This window comes from Mastacembelus armatus, chromosome 20, assembly GCF_900324485.2.
Source record: "Mastacembelus armatus chromosome 20, fMasArm1.2, whole genome shotgun sequence".
NCBI classification, from domain to species: Eukaryota; Metazoa; Chordata; class Actinopteri; order Synbranchiformes; family Mastacembelidae; genus Mastacembelus; species Mastacembelus armatus.
This window is the reverse complement of record NC_046652.1, coordinates 15,328,396-15,356,246: the sequence shown is the minus strand read 5'-3', so window position 1 is coordinate 15,356,246 and position 27,851 is coordinate 15,328,396. Positions and strand designations below refer to the sequence as shown.

Genomic DNA, 27,851 nt, shown 5'->3' with positions numbered 1-27,851 from the left:
GTGACAGTGGAAGAGACATTGATTGTCAGGGGGAGCAGGTGGTGTGACAAAATGATGGGCCATATTGTTGTATCATCTTACTCCAAGTCCACCTGCTGCTCCATTAACTGCAATCTGACAACCAACTATATCAAACTGCTGCTGCATGAGGGGAAGGGGTGACTGTTTCTTTCAAGTGGAGCAAAACAAACAGAAAACAACTGCTGCACTACGATTGACTAACCACCACTGGGCTGAGGCAGACTGGTGTGCCTACTCCACCTGTTTAGATTAATGAGTCGCTACAGCCCAAATTAACTATGTGTGTAATCATTCCTGTACCATTCTTTATGGACATTTTTTTCAAACCTCGACGCATTTAGGGTACAGATTCACACTTGGCGCAAAATTTTGGACTGAATTTCTTGAAGTCTTCACACAGACTGAAATAATGCAGGAAAGACCACAAACAATCCAACAAAAACTGTAATAATACATATAAACTTGGGCTCAGTAGCTGCTAATGTAATGCAAACGTCAAAGATTTAGATTAAAAACACTTTATTTATTCATTGAAAAAAATTGTTCACTCTAGTCTTAATGCTATCAAAAACCCACCATATATCATGTGGGTTATTTATGACAAACTGGGGCCTGAATTAGTGCTCCTACATTGGCAGGTGGGACAACAACATTGCTACAAACATTAATGACAACATATGTTGTACCAAGAAACTTACCAGACCCTCATCATCACAGAAACTCTCACAAACAATTAACAACATGTAATTGGCATGATAACCGGTTGATATAATGAATCATATTTTACAAAAGGACCTGATGCAGATATTTTAGTCCACCAAATCTCCCATTCATTGACTAAGGTTACCAGGGGTCAACTCCGTGTGTGGTACATCAGTATGGTTTCACTCTAAGTGTTAGGTGGAGCATTATTAAGTGTTAATTTCACAGTGGCAATGTCTGTACTTAACTCACCTCAGCTCTAAAAGGAGGCCCCCCAGAATGTGGAAAAGTTCCTTACAAACTGGGTGGACCCATGAAAAAGGGTTCCACCCACCCTGACAGGTCAAAACGTCATGCCCAATTTGTTAACAACAATTGATTTTGCATGGTGGAAAGTGACACGACCACTAAAACTATCTCCAACCCAGTTGAGAGGCTACATCAAAACACTTTTTTCGATGCAGAAGCTCCACATTAGAAACTGTCTTTCAGTTTTCCTAAATACAGCTGCTGGATATAATTACACTTCCTGGCCTCAGTCGTGAGCGTGACAACATTCCTCAATGAAGTGTGTTTTTTGCACTTCTGAATGCTAATATTTATTTACTTCTTTAGACATAATTTAATATACACTTTGCTTCTACACTAACTACTAATATGCAGTCTTTTAATATGGAATACTGCTATTTCTGCAATATGGCCTCTGGAATCTATTGTATGTGTATGAATTTGGATAAAGACTGAATAAAATGACCAGGTCTGGTTTCTAAAGCAAAGCCTCTACACAGTCGCTGCCTCCAGCAAGGACCCAGTTTCCTCAGCTGGCTCACAGGGAGAGATGGCAGCTTCAAGGCAGAGTCAGGCTGAGGAAGGTGTGTATTCTGACCAAACTCTCTCAAGATCACACAGTTGTTTGTGTGTGTGGGTATGAATATGAGCTCTCTGTGAATGCACAGCATGCTTCTCTGTGTGTGTTGGGCCGCTACCCTCTATCTGTCCTCATTGCTCTAACCCTGCCCCCCTCAGGACAGAGATGCTGGCATGAGGCAGGCTTTGAACCTGCCTCTGTCGAACTCTCTAATTGTAGGGAGCTCCCCAAGCCTCGGCCAATGCAGCTGTGTGAACTGCCAGTGCTGTGCCATGACGAGTGTCACACTCCCTGCGGCTCGTTTACTGTAAGGTGTTTTTAATTACTCGTCCCTGCTTCCACTCTCTATCTTGGCTTTTGTGCCAACTGAGCTTCAGATGTTTGTTCAACCCCCTGTTGTTCCCGTATCTGTGTACAGCAGTAACACATACTAAAATTAATTTTTTCTTTGACATTTTTGTCCTTTTCTCTTTGTTGACATCTATGTCAAACTTTGCACTTATATTTAGTAGTTTTAGTTTTTTAATTAAGCCTTTCTCTCCTTTTGGGCTCATTTCTCCTCCTCCTCCTCCTCAATGCACATTTAGTTCATTCATCGCTCGGTGGAGGCCATAAAAGGAGTCTTGTCATTTATGGAAAAATTAAATCACACAAACTGGCATTCATCCCAGGCACTGGTGCATGGAAATGATGTCACCATATATAAGCATCATATGGAAAAGTTTGCAATCAGTGTCACTCCACCACGAATTAAAAAGCAGTGTCTTCAGAAAAATAAATGGTTTATTTAATATTAAACATTATTTTTTTCTAACTTTTTTGCCTAGGAAGAGGTCTGGGTGGAGCTGTAGTTTTCATTTATCACACGGCTAAGACTGGTGGTGTCCTGCTCTATATTAGACCATTACCTGTGCTGCAGTGTCATTTGCGATATCTCAGCCATAAACACCATTGCAGAATGATGAAAGATTGTTAATATGGGGGCAGAGGATCCTTCATTGTTTGTCACTGACACTGATAATGGTAAGAAATGTCCTTCTGCCCTGCCAATAATGCACATGCCAGGTGTTATTTCTTGACTTAAGTTTACAAGACAGCCAATAGCTTAATGGGTTTGATGGAAAAAAAAAAAAAAAAAAAAAAAAGGATTTGTCCTCATCTTGAGAAACTAGAACCTTGGCTCAGGCTGAGGAATGAGGTCTGAATGCTAAACAGAGGTCCGTAAAAAGCAGATAGGCATTCCTCTCCTTCAGCATGACTTGTTTGAAGTAGCGACAGTGCAAACGTGCTGTGAATTGAAGCCACGCTTTGAGCCTCAGCTCACGTTCACAAAACTTTTTAATGGGCCACCAAAACCCTCCAAGCTGAAGCAGACCTCTCTGAATATTCACCGTGACCTACTTTTGACAGCCACACATAACATGTTGTTTCTGTAAATTAATCAATTAAAAAAAAAAGAACTATTGATTAGACATAGTGATGATATTGTGCTCCCACCTTGTGTCTTATTCATCTCAGCATTCGCCATTTCCAGGTTGTTTTAACACTCAGTTACAGCAGACAAACCCCAAGTCAACTTTAAATCATCATCACAATTCCTTGTGTACAGCTTTTCTAATTGACATTATTGTTTAAAAACACCACACGTGAACGTCAAAGATTAAAAAAAAATCTTACACCTTACCTTTTCAACTTTATTCCTCTTTCTCAGTTCCTCTGTGAAAAATGCTTCTTTTTCTTATCTTATCTCTTTGTTCTTCACCCTGCACACTCACTAAATTTCCCTTGTAAAAGTTGAGAGCTACTGCCTGCAGTGCATCAATTTTCCCAAAGTCACCTTGAGTCCATGCTCTCTCACTGTCCTCTTTGAAAAGTTTCCCTTCTCTTCTATATATCCTTTTGCTATCTTCTGTTCTTTCGCTGCTGCTTTCTGCTTAGCTGTGTACACACTGTCATCCCTGGTGTTGCCCGTCTGGCGAACCAATCAGACTAAAGGACCAATTGCTCCTCTCTTTACAATCAGTGGGACAGCCTACCCCAGCTCCAGCGTAATCCAGCAATCTACAACCTCAGGCACAGGAAGGAGCAGAGGATGATGAAGAAGAGAAGGAGCAGAGAGTCATAAGTGGGTGAAATGGGGAGGGGTCAATATGTTTGGAATAAATCAGGCAAGCAAGAGAAGGAGGAATGAGGAGAGGGACACATGAGGTGGTCAGTATTGAGCAGTGGAGGGAAATGCTCTTGCACGCACCACAAAGGCAATTCATTTCATCTCAGGGTATTTGCAATTGAATATAGTGAGCAGCATGGTGGGGAAAAACTAGTATATGGGGCTTTTGCCAGCGGTGCAGGGCTCTTGGATCACTTACTAGTGAAGTAGAAAATGCAAAGGATGAGAGAGAGAGAAAAAAAAATCATCCTCCCTTACATATCGTCAAACCTGCCATAATGCATTTTAATGAGCAAGTGTTGTACATGGCTGAATCTGTGGAGGGATTTATAGGCATAACAGATGAACCTTTAAACTGCATTATATTCTGCTGCTTGCCCAGTCAGAGTTAAAGCAATTAGTTTTGGCAAAAAGATCATGAAAAATTAGGTGCACGCCAATACACACACACACGCACACACACACACAAAAACACACTGGGAGATTAGTCATGGTCATGGAGATCTGATCCCTGTTCAGCACTGTGCGAGAAAATAGCAGTGTTTCATTAAAGCTATCATTGAATTAATGCAACAAAAAGAGGTTTTCAGAGTTGAATCACTTCCATATTTTTCCTCAGGAGAAAAATAAGTAGGAAAATGGAATCATATTGTAGATGTTCTCAACCATGTTTAACAGGACGGAGAATATATTACAAAGAAACAAAGTATTCTAGGCTGCCGTTGAGGTTCTTATTTTACATTTTTTCATTACATTGTCTGAGCTGTTTCCATATCACATGTATCATCAAAATAAAGTGACAGAGCTTCAGACATATGCTACCAATGTTTTGAGATTCCCACTATTTGTAGCCCATTGGGACAAACTTTGCTCTTTTTTTCCCCACTCGACAGCCCTTTGATTCTCCTTAATCTTCCTGACAGAGTAATTTGGTGTGTTGTACAGCTCTAAAAATACAGATGAAGGCTGTTGTCACCCACCAAGCCAGATGGTCAAAAGGTTGTACTTCTCTTTCGGTTCAATATGTTTTTTTTTCTCCCTTTCAATATGTCCCTTTCAATATGTCTTCTTTCTTATTTGGCAGGTCATTCTTCTTCACCACTGTGCCCACCTCCCCTCCAGAGCCCTCCTTGTCGTCTTTGTCTCTTTGAAGACCTGACTGGTTAGCGCCCCAGCCAATCTATCAGCAAATGCTTGACTGGGGCCCCAGAAAAAGGCAGGGGCTCCCTCTTTGTTGGGGCAGACTGCAGAGAGGGTGGCATTCAGGCCCACTGAACAATACCTTCCATCACTGTGGCAGAAGATAATAATTGGCAGAACAAATTGAACCTATAGGGTTTATAGAAAGACCTCTATCTGTTTTAAAGTCTGTTATGGTGGTAGGCGTCTGGAAAACAAGTCCCTTCAGGTCTCCCCACAAAGGCTTAGATCTGCCATACAAATAGATTGGATACAGTTATGTTCTGCATGTTGCTGGACTTTAGTTCTGTGGAAATATATGGGATGTTATGTGGACACGGTGCTTTAAGGCATTGGATCAAGTACGCCTCCTCTTAAGGTTGAGGGCTGTAGGTTTAAAAAAGGTCACCTCAGACTACCTTTTACCAGGACTTACAGGGACTGTCCAAGTCTTTCATTGAGAAAGCAGATTTCATGCTTGTTAGAGTTACATATCCTGTTCAGGACAAATCATTAACACTCGGAACAGTGTAAAATTTTTGGAACAGTCTTTTTATTCATTTTTTTCTAAGCACTCATTACTTAGATAGATCAGCAATGCAGTTTATGCATTACAATCTGTTGATTATGTAAGAAAAGCATGAATATATATTGAGGTATTCTGATAAAGGACAGTCAGAGTAAACCTATGTAAACTAAAGGGCAACACAAACTGACACCAGTGCTTATTTTTAAGCCTACTCTGCAAAGCATGACATTTTACTAACATTTATGTTTACAACTCATTTCTTATTTTATAAACTATCAGAAAATAGTGACAAATGGCCATTGCAATTCCATACCCCAGTGTGAAGTGTTGGAGGACAATTCAAAACACACCAATATTTAATTTACATTGGTTTAAAACAAGGTCAACAAATTGGAAAAAATGAAACAATATTTCCTTTTTTTGCCCAATAAATCAATGTAGTAATTAATCATCTTTTGAAGCAGTTGCAGGTTCTTTTTCATTCATTGTTTTCTTCTTGGCGTGAAGATAAACCTGCTCTACATTTTCATCTTTATAGTAAAAGGTAATTTGATCAGATGGGATGTCCTGTGTGTGCCACACACACACACACACACACACACACACACACACACACACACACACTCAAATCTGCACAGCCAGAGTGGCTTTACAAAAAGGTCAACAGCCACTTTTCTCCGTCTGAATAGCCGTGAGTGTCCAGCAAGTTGTTCCAGATGGATATTCCTCTGCAGTTTAGCTATAATAACTTCCCCAGACAGTTATATCTGGTGTTTACTTTACTTCTGACTCTGAGATAAGTCTAAGATTTGACTGAAATCATGTTTATTCCAAGCACCCTAAACAGGCTAACATTATTGCGCTGATGAATGCTGTTTAATACAATTTGTTGTTACATAGAATCTGTACATCTGAGGTACTTATAGTAAAGTCAGCATACCCACTTTTAGAGGAAATGCAACTTGTTTGGAGAAAAAGCCATTAAAAGTTATCCTTTAATTATTGTTTGATAAATACAGTGTGATTTTTTTATGTTGACATTGGTGATGTATTATTTTTAGTCCAATATTATTATTTACTCTGCATATTTTGTTTCACTTGTAACATGCTATTATGATATTTTCTTCAGATCCTTATCTTACTATCATTGTAACTTCTAATTTGAGTGTTTTGACAGTTTCTAACACTATTGTTGGTATGTTGGTTCACTATGGTGGTCACCAGGAGTCAGTTCACTTGACATGTCTATTGTCATTATTTTTCTGTTAGTTTATACCATGGCTGTCCCATTACATTTACTTATGATTTAATAGCAGCCCAATATGCATAAATCTATACAACATAAACAGTAAATTCAGTACTACCAAAAAAGCCTATTTTGCTCAGGTGTGTCACCACGAAAGAAAACAGAACCATGTGTTGCCACAGGAAGCAAAAAATCCTCCACTGAATAGAAACCCCTAACCTGAGATTGAGTGTTAATACTGCTGTGCATCCAATAGGCAATTAAAATAATGACAACAGTTAAATGCAATGGACTTGATGAAAAATACAGCCTAGTAAGGTAATACCCTGCCCTCTGTCTGCGCGTCTTTACCCTCACTTAAAATGTAACGGCCTTCAACCTAAACAAAGTTTAGCCAGTCTGATGAAGCGTATCGCTCTGCCACCACAACCACCACCAGAGGGAAGCATGAAAAAGAGGTAGATTTCAGAAGAACAAGATGAGAGATTGCCAGAAAGAAAGAGCAAAGTCTCTATGTCATCTAAGATAAGAGTAGCAACTCTCTGCGCTTCTGCTGAAGATTAAAACTGGCACAGAGCAGAACAAGCCTGAGTACAAAGAGCTCTTCTGTGTCTTTAGCGTGTGCAGTCAAGCCTTTTTATGTTTGATATGGCTACAGGTCCAAACAAAGAAAAATTAGGTGGGGAAGTCACTGTGTCTTTTCTTGAAGCAGACACACATATGAATTTGTATATGAAAACCGTTCAAATCAAGCAGCTGCATTTACATTAATTGGTGAAAAAAAAAGAGATGTCTGGCCTTAACTGTGAGACATCAGCATCGGCACCGTGTTGACAAAAGACTGAGGACTGAAGCATGATATTAGTGACTGTCTGGCATCATCTGACTTTCTTCTTCATGTACTCTTGTCTTAGACAAGTTTGTCTTCTAAGATCCCATTTATCTGATGACCTTTTCACCATTTCTCCCTCTCATGTCTGAGCCACACCACCTTAGCAGGGTATTGACTTTCACTCCGCCATGTTAAACTTTGCCATTCTTGTGGAGCTCATTGCCAAGCCGGTGCTGTGACAAGCAGCAGTATTCTGCTTGGGATAAAAGGCTCCCTGGGCTGTTTGATGCGGTATTCCAGCAGGGATAGGCAGGGACTTGGCCTTGATGAGTTGACAGGAGCGGAGGAGACATGGGGTCTCAGAGCAGCAGGACCACAAACCTCAGGAATGGTTTGTCTTGCTCTGATATGTACCCCTCCCTTTTCTGTCATTCAACATAGCCCCTACTTCTGTGCTCTGTCCCTGTGACCCCATACTGTTGAATTAAGGGGAAGCAGATACATTGTGACTAAAGCAAGCAGAAAACACAAATGTGAAATACCTGAATTATGAAAGCCTTCTCTCTGCAGTGTTATTTCTGCTTAATTATTTACACACAACCAACAAAAAATGAATGCAGAAAGAAGAAGGAGAAATATGTTATTCCAAATGAAAAATAACATATAATTCCACAGTAGTTCAACTCATTCAATAGTAGCAACTGGGGCGTTTTTTGTAAACTCAAATGCACATAGAAAAAAAAGTTTTTTTCTGAACTTAATTAACCTAAAGTACATTAATGACATTATATCTGTGTTTCAAAAGGTCTAATGCCCCCAATGCAACTGCACGTGTCTCATGTGAGCAGGTTTGACTGAGTCTAATTCCCTGCCCCCACTTCCCAGTCAATAGAATAACAATTAGGGGGAGTGTGCACGCTCCATTACATGTTTGGTATGCACAGGCAGCCACATCTAACCAGAAACAAACACACATGGAATAAATGTCTACTTTGTTGGTTTCTGTGTGTATGTTGATCTACATTGATGGAGTGATCAGAGCAAGAAATAGTTTAGTGGGGGTTTAAATAATATTCTTCCGCCAGTCTTCCTCCACTTTGAAATAAACCTGGATTATCACAGTGGAAAAAACTGTGGTTCCTTTCAAAGCTATGTGCATGAAATATTTTCCATCTTCTTTTCCAGCTACATAAATCTAAACAGAGGAAAGGAACAGAAGTTATAACAGGAGAAAAGGATGCTGTATTTGTACCACTATAATTATCTAAGAAGTCAACACAACTTGTTCAACACTGCAGACGCATTATTAGGAAAACTATTGTGATAGTTATGAAGTCCTCGCTCCACTTTATTCGTAAAGGCCGTAAAAGTATGCTTGATCTAATTATGCAGGGGAAGAGACATTTTTTTCTCTGTCACCTGGCAACTAAAAGCTTGAAAGGGCATACTCATCTCAGAAAGCCTTAGCTCCACAAAACTTTTGCTTTGCTGCTGGCTGACCTTATTCCAATAAACATTCAATCTGAGGGTCAAAAATCATTGGATGGTACACAGTAAACCCTTTTTACCAAATAATACGATTTTATTTATTGCACTGTTAGACTCCCATCTCAGTGACTTTACAAGGTACATATACTCATTTTAGGTGTGTTTCTCATAAACAACAAATAGCTCTTATCAGAGCAAATCTGACAAAGAAGAGAACATCATTATTAAACATCTTCTAGGAACAAAAAAGGATAAGTCAGTTTGAAGAGGGTTATACAGTGGCACAATATACCACATTACATATCAGCTACAAAATGTATGGAGCATTAACTAAATGAGTTCTGATTTCAAAAAGGTACTACCGTATCTTCTGGAGGCACTGGAATATTAGTCGCTTTTAGCAAAGACAGCCTTGTTCAAACAGAAAAAGAACACATACAAGTTGGTTTGGTGTATATACTGCATTTCTAATTATGCTATTTATAGTCTACATTAACCTATAAAGAAGGTAGACTAGGTATAACAAGAAGCAGAAGGGCATTACGAAATTCATTCACTGTGGCAACACTGGGGAGAAGGTAAAGCAGAGGGTCCACCTTCTCTCTCAGGTTTCCTGAATGCCAACAGTCACTCCAAACTTTGTTTAAGCTGCATACTTTATTATCTGCAGTTTGAAATCTGCAGTATAGCTCTTTCTTTTGGTTGGCATTTTCACTTGTGCTGTGCTAGGAGTTAGAGTGAACATGAACATAAGAATTTTTATTTTTTCAGCAGTACAGTATTAGTCACTAAATAAAGACAGTACATTATTGTACCTATAGAGGTGTGTGGGGAATTTATTTAATATTGTAATGTAATCCTTACTTAAGTTTGTGTTCAATGATAAGATAAAGATCTCTGTGTAAAAACTGAGTTTCTCAATTTATTTTTTCTATGTAAGATATATTTTGCATCATCTTCTAAAACTATAAACAACATTGAATACCTGCTGGAGGCTGTACTTAGGCAGCCTTTTGTTTTGCTCTAAATAGTAACCTGTCAAGCTTAGGTATTGGAGATGGGCCCAAATGCCGCACAAACCAGAGAGAGACAGATAAGAAGACAGAGTGCAACTAATTTTAGACAGATAATAAGGTAAGCCAAAGCCACTCCAGAGACTAAGGAACTGTGAAACAAAGCAGGCAGCGGGAACTGGAAAGAACCAGGAAACACTGGGGTAGTCCCAGACTGCAAAGGACATGGAACTGAGCTGGGAATCTGGAGACTGGCAGAAAACAGAGACCAGCACTAACTATGGAGAGTGAACAGGGAGATAATGCTCTCACAAAAGGCACTTTAGGACCAAGCTATTGTTCTAGGAACTACCCCACTTTGCAATGGACATTAGGACTACAGACCGTAAGGTCCTTTTTTCTGTTTGCATTCACACCACCAGTGAGAATGTTGAAGAAATGTAAGCCAGCTGATTGTCGGTATACCAACGTCACTTCTGCATGGCATTCAACAATGCTAGTGGAAATTTTCACATTTCCCTTTGATTTGTCAAGCGCTTCTCTGTTGTACAGGCAGGCCATAATTTGGTGTTATTTGTGGTTCCTATTATACTGAAAAATACCTACTCTGAAGAAGGACCTAAAAAAGTGAAAGAAGTCAGGGAATTGTCCCCCCGGCACAGCAACTGAGGAGCCCAAAGAGAGCTGCAATAGGCTCCAACAGATCCCTGTGACCCTAGGGATACAACTAAGAATAAGCCAGTATACATAATGGATGGATGGATGGATGTGTTGTGGACTTGATTGAGACACTCGGTTCAGACAGAATGGGGTGCACCTCAGATGGATGTAAACTATCCTTTTTCAATGCACTAGCATGGAGATGGGATAGGACCCATAGCAATAGCCCATAGTGATAGCCCAGTGGGCTGTGCACCAATGAGACACACCTAAGAAATACAAGGAGCAACTGAAACTAGGACTTGAGCTGGGGATGAGCAGAGAAATGAAGGGAGGTGAAAAGGAGGTTTAAGCTAAGGAGTAAATGGGGAGCTGGGGCAGATTGGGGATAAAAGCGAGTGATAAACGAGAAGCTTAGCAGAGGCAAAGCCAAGACTGAAGAGAGGCAGAATGGGCCTTGAGCTAATAGTAAATGATGAATGGGGAACTAAACAAAGGAAAAACAGGGCTAAGGCAAATAATAAACAGGAAGCTAATGCTAAACTTGGCAGAGAGTAGTGCATGGGGCTCCAGAGGTGAGCTGAAAATACTGACTGGGAAGAAGTAGGAGAGAAGCTGGCAAACTTCAAGCTGATGGAAGCAGGGGGTGAGTGGAGTGGAGGACTAGAGCTGAGAAGAAACCTGGACTGAAGCTGGCTTGCTCCATGGCAATGACAGGTAATCTAAGCTGAGTAGTCGGCAGGAATGACAGGGAAACAGGATAGAGGCAGGCAGGAGATAAAGGGCAGTGGCTGGTGGAAAGCCGAGTACAAAGACATGAAACAACCAGGGTGGATGGAAATACAGCAATCTGAAGCTGGAACACCCAAAAACTGGAAACAAACAACAGGGAATTGCAAGAACACTGTACTGAGAAACCATCTAGCAAAGAGGAATGGATGACTGAGATATATAAAGGGAACTGAAGAAAGCGAATAGCACACAGCTAACAACAATGACTAAAATAATGAACTAAAGTTAATCTAGAAATCAAAAGGGACAGGCTAGGGACAGGAAATTGATTCAAAAATAAGAGTCTCAAACCTGGAAGTGAACCAGGAAATGATATAACCTTAGCATGCTACCACACTAACAATGGTAATATGTTTAATGGGTATAAAATGTTTCATTTATCCTATCTGAGTATGCTAACATGAATGTATTAGCGCCAAATTCAAACTAATGCTGAGTTGTACAAATGTCATTTTTCCTGCAAGTAGTTAGTCAGAAAATGAAGTGTTGGATAACATTTAATCTAATGATGGTGCTAGATGAGAGCTAAACTAATCAGTGAAGTTGTACTTGATGGGATGTTACCCATCAAGGGTGTGATGCATTTTTTTTCCCCCCTTGTATTCCTCTGTCTTTTTCTGTGTGTGTGTGTTTTAGCTTTGATTGCAGCTCCGTCGTTTGGAGTGGTAACCTTGAAGATGGGGGCAGCCTCGCCACAGGAAGCGTCTTTGCTTGCCCAGTCATTAGAGAACTCTCCTTGAAAGGGACAGCTTTCTGATTCATGGGGGGACTGTGAATACTGCTGCATGGTTGTTAGTGTTGTGTTAGAGACTGTGTCAGCTCTGTGCATAGCCAAAAGCTTTGTTTGTTTCTTTCACTTCACTCGTCTACATATAAAATGGTAAGTTAACTAGAGGTGGGACACAGGTGAGTCTGGGGTACCCGTTACATTTGTTGTTGGTGTACGTCTATGTATAGTCACACCAGGTGTAATAGCAGTTGTCTCTTTATGTATGGTTTGGACAGGCAGCTTTTTTGTTTCTTTGATTTTACTTGTACATATTTAGTTTAGTTTCTAATTTCGGACACTGTCACTATATTTTCATTTTGCACTGTGAATAGACACACTAAGCTCAGTGAAAAAAATCACTACTTCGTCCAGCCAAAGTTTGTTTGCATTTCAACGCCGCTCAGACCATCACAAGTGCATTAAACTACACTCTTTATATTGTATCTTATTTATTCATGAGCTGACTGTATATTTAAGGTTGCTGGTAGAGGGAGACATAGCAGAGAGAAAAAATATTGAGGAAAGCAGGATGAAACAACAGTTTAAGGGGCTGTTTGATTCAGAGTCACATCTGACACCAGTTTTTCTAGCTGATTTAATAATCTTCCTATTAAGGTTACACTGGGGTTGCAACCCAGGGGTGGGTGACAGACTGCTCTGAAATCATCTCTCTCTGACGGCTCTAATGACTCTACTGATGTGCTCAGCCCAACAGTGAAGGTTCTGGGATAGTGAATCTGGAGGCAATTGAGAGTAGTTTGTGTGCTGGATAGACAGCCAAAGAAAGTAAAGGAGAATTTTAATACCTCATTTATGGAGCTGACAAAAACTATCCCAGGAATGTGGAAACATTTGGTATTGATGAAAGTAGAAGAACAGAGTCTAGAGGTACTAAAGTTGGAATTAACTGCCATCTCTGCTGTTACTGTTATAAATCTTTTTTTGAAGATGTGTCACTTCTGAGACTGATCTGGGCATTATCTGCTGCAAAATTACACCAAGCAGAAACAATTACCCATGCACAAAGTGGGGTAATATGAAATCTCCAAACTCACCAAATTGTCATCTGCAAAGTTAGTACAGACGCTGAAGCCATATCAAAGTCAGACTGACAAGGAGAATTAAGAGCAGAATATCAGGAAGTCTGTCCATTTTAAAGTTGAAAGCTGGAAAAGAAAAAGACCAAGTAACCTACAGTGCACACTGGAACTCAGAAAGCATTCTCGTTTTGATTGACATTGAGATATACTACACAGTATGTGGTAGTTACTATATGACATCACTCTTAAAGAAACATTTCAGGTTATCACAATTTTATAGTAAGGGCAGCATGGTGGCTTAGTTTTTACCACTGTTGCCTCACAGGAAAGTTCCTGGTTTGGAACCTAACAGGACTGGAGTGTGTGGAGTTTGCATGTTTGCATCCAGAGTCAGGACTAAACATGGAGAAGCAGCGTTTCAGTTTTATGCAGCTAAAATCTGGAATAGTCTTCCTGATGACGTTAGACAAGCCTCATCTCTGGCAATGTTTAAGTTCAAGCCTAAAAACTTTTCTTTTTAGCTCGGCATATGACAACTGAAAGTGTTTTATGTAAAGTAATTTAGCTGCACTCATTCTCCTTTAATTGTATTTCAAGTTTTTTTTTTACTATTTGCTGTTTCCTGTTTTGATTTATGCATATGTAGTTTTAACTTGTCTTTTATTGTTGTAAAGCACTTTGAATTACTCCGTGTATGAATTGTCCTATATAAATAAACTTGCCTTGCCTTCTCCCTGTGCTTGTGTGGGTTTTCTCCAGGTACTCTGGTTTCCTCCCACAGTCCAAAAACATGTATGTCAGGTTGATTGGTGACTCTAAATTGCCCATAGGAGTGAGTGTGAGTGTGTGAGGTTGTTTGTCTCTATGTGGCCCTGTGATGGACTGGTGACCTGTCCAGGGTGGACCCCTGCCTTTCACCCAAAGACAGCTGGGATAGGCTCCAGCTGATCCCTGGGACAATTTTGCAGTCTTTTTAGCTTTGTAGTTTTTCTAGCTAGTTAGCTAGTCATTAGTTTTAAGCAATTATCATAATCATAATTTTATTTTTATTTTTTTAATTTGATGAGAGTTCAGAACTTTCTGAACATCTAACCGCTTGTGTTCTGTGAATTGTGAGACTGTTTCAGCATGTTCCTAGACCTCAGCAATTAATGGTACCTTATAGAGTTGCTGAAAATTAAGTAACAAAGTAAAAAGTAAAAAAGTAACAAGAACTTAATAAAACTGGTGAATGAGGTTATTCATTAGCACATGTCAAGAAACAACAAATAGAGCAAAACACCAATGAAGGCAGTGTGGAAGACTAGCAAGTAAATATGCATCAAAAATGCAGGATTTTTAAAAATGATATTAAAAATGATTTGCAAATGTTTAAACTACACATCACTAAGTCCATTTACAGCCAAGTGTTAATAAATTAGAATAATTATGTTTTATAAATTATAAAAAATTATACATTTCTAAATAATAGTTCAATAAATCTTAATTAAAAGAGGGCTGTTTAATAATGATTTTTAGCCTAGTAATTCCCTGTTTTAGTCTTTAGTCTTTACTCTGCTAATTAAGCTTCACAATAATATGGCCAATGTAAGTGACACAATTCTCTGTTCAAAGGGGGACCTCATCCTGTGTAAATATAACATGAACTGGCAGCATGAGATAAAAACTTTTCACATGACAATTTATGTTGTTTAAGGGCGAGCTACGTAAAGGACTATGTAAAACTATGTAATATTAAAGCCCCTCAGAGTTTAAAGTGAACAGGTGTATCAGTAACGTCAGTAAATAATGGTGAAATAATTAAGGCCCATTGTGTTTACAGAGGAGACTTAACATAAGTTTGACAAATGCCAAATGTTTATATATCAAAATGTCTATATATTCACATGAACACCTTAGACGGAGAATGGGTGCATTTAAGTTGGATGAAGCTACTTTTAAATTATTTGCTGCCAGCTGGAAAAAACGAACATTATCCCTTATGAGTCTTTTGTGAGTTAACTCCACAAGCTCTGAAACACAACAGTTCAACAGCTCTGCCCACTGAGGTTTAACTTAATCAATGAGATTATTTCCGCCTTTAACACAGCTCTGTCTCTGCGAAATGTTCTTAGTGAAAACTCAAAACTGCTCACAGGTTGAAGTCCCTCTACAGCTGACTACGTCCATCAACATCCATTTGCACTGTCAAACTGTCCTTGGGTGAGACTCCAAATCCCAACTTGTTCACTCATGCAATATAAATCACTCTGAGCTCTGAAGGATTTCATTATCTCTATCACTGACATTATGAAGCTTAAAACAAAAGAAAAATACTGAAGCTGGAATGCTGTTTTCTCAAAAGGGCAAAGGAGTTTTCAGTTGAGTGGATATAAGGACAGCTGAACCTTTGCTAGCAGGCTTGTGTACATGGAACGCCAGACTAAGCTTTGCGCTGTAATGCAAGGTGACGCACTGCCGGAGATGAGAGAATAAACAATTGACAGAGCTTTTGTTACATCTTTAATTACAGGCCTTGTGTTTGTCTAGTTCATATAAGGAGCCTTCGGGAGAAGCAGCTCTCCCAGTCTGTTCTCTTTTTGCTTCTGTAAAATGAAAAGTCTGACCTCCTGTCTCCTGAGGAGGTATCCTTTTCTCTTTTCTAACTAAATGCATGGATGGCGAGTAGTTGTCTAATGTCAGATATTAGGTAATGCTGAGTGTGTATACACCTTCAGTGGATTTTTGCATGAAATAAACCTGCTATCCTACAACACAGACAGCGAGGGTAGTGCTTCATGGAGAGGCATGAAATGTACAAGGCAAGACTTTTCTTACTGCTGTAAACATACTCCCCCACCCTTAACTCTCTCTCCCACCACCCTCAACCCCTGCAGAGTACAGGTATGGCTCTGCACTGTTGCCAGCAGTGAGATCAACGGCTATGTCAAATGAGATGATCCACAGCTAATATACAGTTGTCTGACCCTATTACCCTCAGTGGCAGGACCAGGCTGCTGTTTCCCGGGAGAGCTCCTTGAGATTTTCAGAAGAAATTTATTCAGGCTGTAAACTGCTCTGCATTTCTGCAAACGCATGCTGCTCTCTGAACATATTTGTATGTACATGTGAACATGAAAACGTGAAACAGAAAATATGGACTTGATCTGTTAAATGCTTAAATAAATTTGATACATATATTTCCTACTGGCCGATCAAACACTGTAGGAAGAGGAGGCTTTTGTTGCAGTCAAAGGGGCCAACTACATTCATTACCTTTGGTACCTTGAGAGTGATTAATACAATGTCCCTACAATTTACTCTGAAGATGTAGTAAGGGGTGAATACAGATGGACTACATATAGGGGTGGCATAATTTAGGTGACCAAACAACCAAACATATTCTTTAAAGGGTTTTTTTTTTTCTCACATCATTCATCTGCCTCCACAATACACAATGTGTACAGTTTTTCAATCCAGCAATATTATCTGGCTTTAAAACTGTAATAATTGATTTCTGGGTCATCTGGAGGCAGCATAACAAGGTGTTTTCAAGTGAACGAATGGCTCACATAAAGAAAAACAGATGGATATTCTTGGAACTGTGTATCTGTTGCTCTCTTTCATTTTCTCCCTCTTTCCATTAGGTCATTGTCTCCTTTGACTCCTCTCCTGACTGCTGGATCTTGTTACACTGCCTTTTTCTAGAGCCACATTGTAAATTGGCTGAATACAAAGAAGCATTGTCAGAAGTCCTCCTCAGTCCCTGTCAATGTTCATCATGTGCAATGAACCACAATATCTCTGTGTAGAAACCTTATTACAGGAGTTATGATATACTCATAATATTCTTGCTGTGATGTGCTTTTTAAGTAGATTTTCTGCTGGCAGCAACAGATAAGTGGGTTTCAGCTTTTGAAAAGGACTAAGCACATATAGAGTCCAGAGTCAGGGAGATACTCAAATGTCGCCACACAACAGTATGTAAAGTTCAACTAGAATTCTTGCAAGGGAAGAGAAGCTTGTAATAGATTACTCCTAGTGCTCTGGGGTGGATTTCAAGCATTGCATACTTGGTTTAACTCAGGTGTTATCATTTGCTTCTCTGCAGCTTACACTTGGTCCACATCAAATCCATTTCAACTGTGGTTGGACAAACAGTTACAATTATCTATAGATATCAGAAACAGTCAAACAGCAGCAATAGTGCCACCATGTGGGGAGATATATGATAAAATGTGGCAATATACAATTTTGTTAATATCTCAGCAACTTTAATGAGTATTTGTATCTAGTGGTCTATCATTTCCCCAAAGAATATACATGCTAACCCTGAACCATCCCTTAGTTATGCTGTTATCGGCCTAGACTGCCTGAGGACCATCAGTGCACTGAACTCCCCTACCCTAACCCTCCCTTCCCTTCCCTTCCCCTCTCCTCATCTCCTCCCACTTCACATGTATATTCCACCATTGAATGTCACTAACCTTGTGCTCTCTCTCTCCCCTAGTTTGTGCTCTCTCCCTCTCTCTCTCTCTCCTTCTCCCTCTGTACCTTCTGCAGGTGTCCCTGGTCCTGGAGCTGTACATCTCTGATGTGCAGTTACTGGTCCCACCAACCTGCAGTGTCTATTTGTTGTTTATTGTTGCTGTTCTTTTCTCTCTGCTCTATCCACTCACCCCAACCGGTCGAGGCAGATGGCCGCCCAAACTGAGCCTGGTTCTGCTGGAGGTTTTTTCTTCCATTAAAGGGAGTTTTTCCTCTCCTCTGTCACCAAGTGCTGCTCATAAGGGATTTGTTGGGTTTTTTTTGTTTTTTGTAAAGTGCCTTGAGATGATTGTATTGTGATTTGGCGCTATATACAAGTAGAATAGAATAGAATTGAATTGAATTGAATGCTAAAGAAATCTCACTTGGTGGAGAGATGTCCCATGGGGAAGTGTTCACCATACTGTAACATGTTATAAATCTACTCCCATATTCTTGTGGCTAAAAATGTGCTTTCAGTTTTTCATTATCCAGCTAATTCATTCTCACAGCGACAGTAGCATTTTTCAGCAATCATAATGCAGATCTTCAGACACTGCACATGCTAGTTATTTGATACTTAATTACTATATGATACTTAATTGTATTTCTATTGAGTCCAAATGTATGACAATTATTAAGTATAGTTGTATGTGGAAAAACTACTGTGCACATAGACTATCAACACAACTGGTCATTTAATATTTTTATGCGGTCTTATCGACAAACAGTCTTGCCATAAATTGAGAAAATACCAAATCAGAAAAGGACAATAACTTTAAAACAACAAAGGGAGCACTTTAAGTTGATCCACAGTGTTCAGCACACAGTAAAAGACATATTCGACAAATGAAAACAAATGACAACAATAACAATAGCAGGTTTTGAATTTTATCCAAGGGTGATTGGATATTTTCTAATTTGTTGGCTTAGTATAATCTAATATGCACTCTGAGAGTATTAAGCAATTTCCATGTTTATCCCCACAACTCAGAGAGTACTAATCTGCACTCAACAGTCAGGGCCAAAAATAATGAAATTAATTGTGAGCATTAAGGCTATTCAACTACCAGAGAAAGGTAGAAATGTAATTATCCACAGTGAGACAGAAACCTCTGTCTCCCCTTTTCTTTCTGCCCTATTGTGTGTGTCTAGCTATTATACACCCAGTTCATTTATTTATTTTTTGGTTTGTAGCTTTGGTGGGCCATACCATATGTATTGGTGCACACAAAGAGATGAAGAAATGTTTTTCAGCTTTTGAAAATGTTGTAATTTATTCATATTGTAATTTTAAATGTTTCTCAACACAAATGTATAGGCTCTGACCTGCCCCATTATATTTTATATTCTTATGACTCAAAATACCTTTAGAAAGCGATGCAATTATGACCGTATTAATTATATCAGCCAACTAGCAAATATTTTTTACTTGGCTTTGGGGAAACAAGATAAGACTAAATTCAGACTCAATGACTTGTTTCTAATGGAGTTATTATGTGCTGTCCTGCATGTGGGCTACGCCACATTACACCAAGATCTAATAATCTGACATAGGGTGGAGAGTAAAGCCACTGGAGATGAGCAAATGCAGCATATTTTCATTTTTCACAAAATCTATGTTACTCAGAGTCAGAATGAGGTTTTACTGGCAAAGTCTATGACTCTGGTACAGCAGTTATGGTGGATCTACAGAGAGCATGGGGGGCAGGGGGGTGGCAGCAGCTCAAACACAGTTAGCTCACCGCACAAGTTCTTCAACATGTATGACAATGTAGATTTGTCCACTGCTATATATGTATTTACCCCACTGGAGAGCTGATATAAATACTTCCTCCACCTGATGCTGATTAAGCAACTAGGCTAATCACCAAGTTACCCCAGGAGAACACACACACACACACACACACACACACACACACACACACACACACACGCACACCCACCCACCCACATACACACACACACACACACAGGGGAAAGAAGGGACCAGGAGGAGGAGAAAACCAGGGAACAAAAACAAAACACTTGTGAAAGCAATCAGGGTAATGAAACATAAAGCTACATAGGACTAAGTACAAGGGACACAGGAAATAGACACAAAATAAAAGTCCAGCAACAGGAAGCCAGGGCATGGATCATGACACTTGTTTGAGTTTAGCAAAATATTTAGTTTTAGATTAAAATGTCTTTTCTTGTCATAGTTAAGATGGACACAGGCTTAAAGTCATGGAATGGTCTTGGATAAAAAAATTAAGTTTCACACGTTTCTTTCTTATGTTATATACGAAGTAAATGTGGGTGACACACACTTCACCTCCTCCTTTGCTCCTGTCAGAATTATTAGATATAGATATGTTGATGAAGTAAATGTTGCCCAAACACAACACTTTCTATTCTAATACTAATCTGTTCATTTCTAGAAATAAATTAGCAAATTTGATCATTTATTGCTAGATATTCCAAATTTCCTCCCTATGGAGTTGCTAAACTTTACTTACCACTAAGTATGATTTCTTAAGTATTTACCATTGCTAAAAGAAAAAAAAGTACTGATTAAAACAGTTTTAATGTTATGCACTCTTTTTAGAAGTATGTGATGGTATTAGCTCATACTGCTAATATTTGAGGCAACATGTAAGGGTAACATAAAGTCACCTATTTACAGTGTAGGTAACAGCATTTATAATAACAGCATTTATGTTTATGTTTGTATCCACCTAATAAAGTCAAATCCAATAATGACTTTTAGTTTTAAGTTGGTGTCCACCATCTGCTTTTTAGCAGTTAGATTTTCCATTTTGTTTACCTGCTAATAGCTAATTATATACTGTTTAATGTGGGAAAGCTTTTCAGTGATAAATATGTTGCATACGGCTGCTTGAAATAGGACTCAGGAGTGTGGTGTGTCTAGGAAAGAGTAAATGGGCCCTATACCCAACAAAATTAGCTGAAAAAGGCTAAAAGCATAGCTGTAGAGCTAGTTGGAGATTATTTATTTGCACGGTTTTTTTTTAGCTGAAAGCCTTTTCACATTGCTTATTACCTTTGTATTCACTGTTAATGTAAAATACATTAAATACATAAATATTGATTCAAGAGGCTTTAAAAATAGATCAAAGACTCTCTTGGAACACCTCTGCAACTCCCATCTATGTGAAAGAAATGTTGGAGCTGTAAAAAATTAAAATTCTGTCAGACTGATTAAAAATACGTAATTGCAAAGTCTTTTACAGTGACAAAGGTTAATTAAGGTCTTTTCACAAAGTTATTGACTTTTATAGATTTTTCATCATTATTTTGTTGCTTTCCTCTTGGTTCTATTTAATGCCACATCCCTAGTGGCAATTGTACATTGCGATCAGGTAACACCGGAGAGGACAAGCCTTCTTCTGTCTTACCAACCAATCCCTGGAGCTTAGGGTTTGGTTGTCATGGGAGACAGGATGTAGTGGCCTTGTATTACAGCGTGTGGCAATTGTGCTGAAACATGACTCTGCCTTCTAAAGCTATTGTTCTCATTCCTCACACCTTGCTCTAGTGGGAGATGAGCTCTGGGAAGTGGATTATACTTTCATTGGTGCACCAGCACTCAGGGATATTCTCAAGGAACACTCTCCCACTCGGACTCACTCATACACTTTACCTGTTTACTCACAAAAAGGTGCACGCATACACACGAATCACATACTTCTCTGATCCCTCCACCTCTACCTTCAGGCCATCTTGAGCTTCACAGACAAACAACTAATTCTCCAGGCACATTTTTCACACCAGCCTGACAAGAATGATGATGCTAATTCAGAGGCTCCCAGCCTGTTTCACGTCTCACATTCTCTTTTTCGAAGATATGTGGAGCACAGCACAGTGGAGTAATCTTGGCCTGCTTGACCGCAATGAACACAGGCTGCACTGGTCGTGGTGTTAATGGTCTCTCAGACAGTATGAGGGCATTGAACAGTGCTAAGGGCACCCTCTTTCTTGTTTCCTTTGTATTGTGCGCGGACACAGACGTACAGTAAATACACTCGCTCACTCTGCAGTGTTTCATCTCTCACCTGCCATTTCATTCTTTTCTAGGTCTCACAGTTAATGATTATGGTAGAAGTCTAAAGAGGGTCTCAAAATGGAGTGTATGCAAGATATCTCTTTTTAGCTGCATGTGCAGGTAATGGTAGTAGTGATGTAGTGTTTATTAAATGGCGTGGACTGTTTTTTGAGCCACCTTGTGAAACTGCAAAGAATAAGATGCAAGCTTGTTATTACGTATTGTATGAACCGAGAGAAAGGATGGGCTTATGTGAAAGAAAAACTGTGAATGCAGTTCCACATTAACTTGTTTGTGTGTTTTTTTTGCTTTTCTCTCTGAGGATAAGGAAGAGAAAGGAGTGGGAGATTGAATTAATTATGTTTTATCACCTTTTAGCTGATTGAAGTCTACCTTGCTCCTTTTAGACAGCTTGTGTTTGTGTCTTCGCCGGCGCCAAATGGATTGAGCCTGTCATCCAGTGCAGGTGCTGCCATCTCTGTTGTCAGACACTTGGACATTCAGATCTGAGTGCTGAGGCACTGTTGGTGTCTCTGCTGCTTTTGCATTTATTGTCTTCCATTTTTACTTTCATTCTTTCTTAGTAATTAATCTCCATAAAAAAGGCCCTAATTTTAACAACATTAATTTTTCATAACATGCACATGTTTTGTGGAAAGAATTGCTGGCTTTCTAAAGGTCTGTGTGACTGTCAAAAAAGGTGAGCTGCATTGCATGGTATTGTGCAAAATGTATAATCTGTCAATGTAAAAAAAAATTTCTATCAATCTAAAGCTTTTGTTCTATGAACCATATAATAAGGGAAGTGGGATGTAGCTACCTTAGTTGTTATTATATATATATATATATATATATATTTGGTGGACAAAAAAAAAAAAAAAAAAAACCTAAGGTAGCTATCTCCCACTTTCCTTATTATATGGTTCTTCATTCCTTTCTTGACCTAAAAGTCGTTTTCATCCATTACCTTTAAAACTCAAAGCTTTTATTCAAGAAAGTCAGCTAGTTATCCTGATTCAGAAGCTAAAATCAAAAGGTAAATAAAATGCTTGCACTTGTTGCCTGTGAAAATAGTAAATTATTTTCTTTTTTATGTCACAGCATTAGCTTTAACTTATTGTAAAACGAAGTACAGATACTATATTATAAACAGAACAAAACAAGTCTTACACTTCATGCACAGTGAATGGCAGTAAAGGAAAATAGAATCACAGCAAGAATGAATAATATCCATATGTAGTATAGAAATAGATGCAGCATAGATAATAGATAGCCAAGCACAATGCACAGCATCAGCAGTTTGGGTGAGGCTACTGACATTTGTCACACGTGTCTATACTCACTGTGGTTTACCATCCTGCTCTATATGTAACAGCTGAGGGTGACAATTAATTCTTCAGTTTTGAAAACTCCAAAATGCCAAAATGCTAGAAAATGGACCTTGTCTGAAGATGTTTTTGTCAAACTACCTTCTATTCTAGTCACAAAAGACGACACAGGTACTGAAGAGAGTGAGTTGAAAAAAATTCATTAACATAGATTATAAGAATACAAAAAAGAATACAAAAACAAACAAATGTGCCCCCCCCCCCCAAAAAAAAACAAAACAAAAATAATAACAACATAAAAACAAAAACTTACTAACTTAAAGAAAGTAAAGACTTTTGTACGTCAATACAATTGATTTGCTGGTGGATCACACCCAGGAATGAACTACACACTGCTAATAATTAACCAAACAGAGAGAGGATTGATCTATGTACAGCTAACCACAGAGACAGGAAAATCCTTGGTCTTAGGAGAGTAAGTAGGAAAAATCTGCTATTTGTCTGAGAGTCAAAGGTAGAAAGAGAAGAACAAAGTATAAAGGGAGTTACATAGATGTGTTGCATTGGAGGGTGATGGGGGAACAGGAAACCACCCTTGTAGTTGACATATCCCTAACTCTGGATGACACATCCCAGGTCCCAAAACACAGACTTTCTCTGTGCGCTTGTCAGTTGTTCTGCATGCTAATGTTTGACATATAGGTTCCTAGAAAATGCTGTTTACAAAAAGCTGCTGGGAGCTGGTTTCTGAATGTTTCACTATTCAAACTTGTGGTACTCCATGTTTTGCCTGTTTCATGTCTCAAAATGCACTTAAACAAATAACCGCCTTCCAGCATTACTGAAACACCCATTGTATGGGCTTGGCTTTGTCTGAATTCATTATGCATACAAATACAAAGAAGATTATCAAGGTTATATATACTTTGTTAATGTTGTTATAGCAACAACACACCAATAAGCAGCCCAAATCTGCTTTATTTTTAGTGTGATATTAAAGTGCACATTTGTCCATCTATTGTCATTAGTCTAATAAATAATGTTTGTAATACTAAATATCTCTATATATAAAATAACACAAGTTTTGAAAATAACTTAATATCACCTGTATTGTAAATATTATTTTTAATTCATATAATACAGTCCCATACAATAGTGAGTACATTTTTCAATGCACATCTGTGAGTCATTTTCTACTATGTTGGTTTAATCCACCCTTCAGTGAAACTGACATTATTAAAATCTAATGGCTATGATTAGGCAACTCAAAGCACTTACTGTTACTAGATGTTTGCTTTTGTTACTGCAAAGACAGTTGCTCATAAAACAAGAGAGAAAGGTGGAGGTTTTTTTTAACCCTCCTGTTGTCTTTGGGTCAATTTGACCCATTTAAAAAAGTTAATATGTTGGAGGAGGGACAAAAGGAAGGACAAATTTACGACACACCTTTTGTCCTCCCGGGTCAAATTTACCCGTTCTGTTTTGACTGCTTATAAAGCATGAGGTATAAAATGATCACCAATTTTTTAGTTTCACCTTTTTCTTTCCAACATATTAACATGTATTTTACACTTATAGTAGGGAACCATCCATGTCATTTTTAGTTAATTATATGGAAGAAAACCAAAGTTATCACATATTAACTTTTGAAAATGGGTCAAATTGACCCGAAGACAACAGGAGAGTTAAACCAATTTTCTTAACTGTTGTTAAGAACCGTCCAACTGTGGTTTGTTGTCTAAACATAATCACATGTAATACTGGGACAGGGTCTTCTGCATTCATCACAATCCAGTCAACCCATAGCAGAACATAGTACTTCATGGAGTGTAGCAATAGAGCAAGATTTTCCCATTCACATATAATCAGTGTAAAGATTATACTTTTTACTTTTATACCCTTAATGAAATAAATACTTCATTAATGTGTTTCAGCTCTGGCCAAAAACTGTATATTCATGTACATCGTATATTGTATTTGAGTAGTAGTTAAGGTAATGTCCAAACTGATTTGAGTGCCTGTGATCTCATTTGCATATCTAATTTTAAATGCCTGTGGAATATCAACCAAATAGGATAATAATTCTTCTTGCATATAAAAGTAGAGGAGTTTACATTTTTATATTAATCAACCATTCAACATGTCCCCTATAATGCAGACTGCAGCTTTGCTATAGATCTGATCGGACGGTTACAGCACCTCCTACATTCCATATATTCATGTTATCAAAAAATGGCACTACAGCATGTAAAATTATAAAGATATGCTCCGGTGGACTTGTTCTATGGTAGGTCATAAAGGATCAAATTATTTACATTTGCTGTGTTGTATTAAATTGTTAACTCAGTTTGAACTTCAATAATTTGCATGTCACTAATTGACATACTATAATTAAGTTGTTCCATCAATTTTTTTTCAGGGTATAAGACTGCATCAAGATTGAGAAACTCATTGAAATAGGTTTTAAATGCATGTAATTTAGCTGATACTCCTCGTTTGTACTCAGCTTTTCATATTGAACTTTTGTAAGAGGACACCTTAGCTTTTATACTGCTCTATAAAAGTCATCCTACACCTGAGGATGTTCTTCATGTAGATTATTTGGTGGTGCCCAGCGAGCCACATCAGTGCCATGAAGTCATAATCACAGTGAAGAAAACCCTCCTAGGTATTACTATGACAATGACATTTGCCAATAGACGAACAGGCAATCACTATAGATGCTTCCCTTGCAGTAAAAATGATTTATAGCTATTCTCATTGAAATGGTGATCCAGAGAGGGGAAGTTAGTAAAGGAGGACAATTAAAGTACCATGTGCATAGGTCCTTTCCAGCCAGCATGGAGCATGGTGCAACACAGCCTTGACTGGCTCGCAAACCCTGCTCCCTTGGATGACTGAGCATCCTGCCCTTCACAAAGTCTATTACTCTGTCAGATAAACGCTGCTATAAATAAAAGGGTACAAAGCCAATCACCTCTCTGTTTAAAGAGACATGCCACCTTCTTACACACAGGATCATTTGTTTGATCTAATCTCCCTAGTTTGGTTTGGGGCCATTGGGCTGCTGTTTGAGCTGGCCTGCCTGACTGATTGTTGAAGCCTGCTTCTGATGTGTTTGTTGGGAAACAGATCTCAGGCTGTGCGTGGTGTTTCCCATTTGAGGATTTTTCACTGTTTTAGACCAGATGGCCGTCAATCTTGTGTTGATCTTGAAGCATGATCTTGCCAAAAATGCCCCACAGTGGAATAAGAAGTACTGAGATGTTAAACATGCTCCCTTCCCCAAACTACTGGCTTCACTACACTACAGAGGGATTATGTTTGTATCTGGCTGGGCAGGACAAGTTGGTGTAGGTTGTAATAGAGCCCAGAGGGAATGAGGACCGGCACAGAGCAGGCTTTCAACAAAATGACATAACTAGAACTCCAAAGGGTGTCTCCTACATTACTCTTATTTCTGCCCCTCTCTCTCTCATACCAAACTAAACTGACATACATTTAAATCATTCAATCCCTTCATACATGGATGGTCACAGGATAAATCCATTAAACATGTTCTAAAAATTCTTATATTGACAATGGATCAAATAAGCACATATAATGTAAAAGGGACACTCAAATTGACAAAATCCCAGAAAATGATCAGTAACTCTGGAGATACCTGTGACACCGTGCGGCCTTAGCATCTTTCAGCTCATTGTTTTGGTTTTATGACACATAGCTTTACTGTTCAAGTTCAGTCTATTCACTGCCATCTACTGCATTTCCAGTTGCCAAAGCATATATTTAAAAAAAAAAGTGCTTTTAAACATGCTTTAATTGAACTTCAAACAGCTTAAAAGGTTTGTGAATAGCTGGTGAAGAAAGTGGAACTTTTAGCAGTCACTTATTCCTTCAGATGTTACGCTGCCAAAAGTCAGTCAAGGAATATTTAAAAATTGGTGAATTAGTGTACAACCTTTGTTAATCAAGAACTGTGATATCCAAATCTGGCAAGAAAGGTACTGAGATTACCTCATTGATCATCACGCAGTGTTGGATTGAAAGTCCATCCATCCATCCATCCATCTTCTATACCCACTTTTCCTGGCTCAGGGTCACGGGGATCTGCTGGAGCCTATCCCAGCTCTCTCTCGGGTGGAAGGCAGGGGTACACCCTGGACAGGTCACCAGTCTGTCGCAGGGCCACATATAGACACACAAAGACAGACAACCTCACACACTCACACTCACTCCTACGGGCAATTTTAGAGTCACCAATCAACCTGACATGCATGTTTTTGGACTGTGGGAGGAAACCGGAGTACCCGGAGTAAACCCACGCAAGCACAGGGAGAACATGCAAACTCCACACAGAAAGGCCGGGATGCGAACCCACGACCTTCTTGCTGTGAGGCAACAGTGCTAACCACTCAGCCACCATGCTGCCCGGATTGAAAGTCACTAGAGGCAATTCATTTTTATGACAAATTAAGTAGTTACTGATCAGCGCCTTTGTATGGCCATGAGAACTGATAGCTGATGGATGTCAGATTTTCCCAAACTTAAGTCCAGAATAGATTGTATGAATTAAGACAGTAGAACTTACTTCTTTGAACTTATTTACCCCTGTAGTTATATGAAGATGCCTGTGACTTCATCCAATATAGAGGATACA

At 39.0% G+C, this 27,851-nt stretch overlaps 1 protein-coding gene across 1 annotated transcript in view; it reads right to left on the bottom strand.

Moving 5' to 3' along the window:
- Nucleotides 1–27,263, bottom strand: part of LOC113121843 (cadherin-20) — a 55,967-nt gene extending 28,704 nt beyond the window's left edge. Inside the window, exon 1 of the mRNA XM_026292681.2 lies at nucleotides 27,209–27,263. Coding sequence (XP_026148466.1) covers nucleotides 27,209–27,262 — 54 coding nt within the window. The 5' untranslated portion in view covers nucleotide 27,263. The remainder of the gene's footprint in view (nucleotides 1–27,208) is intronic.
- Nucleotides 27,264–27,851: the final 588 nt, after the last annotated feature.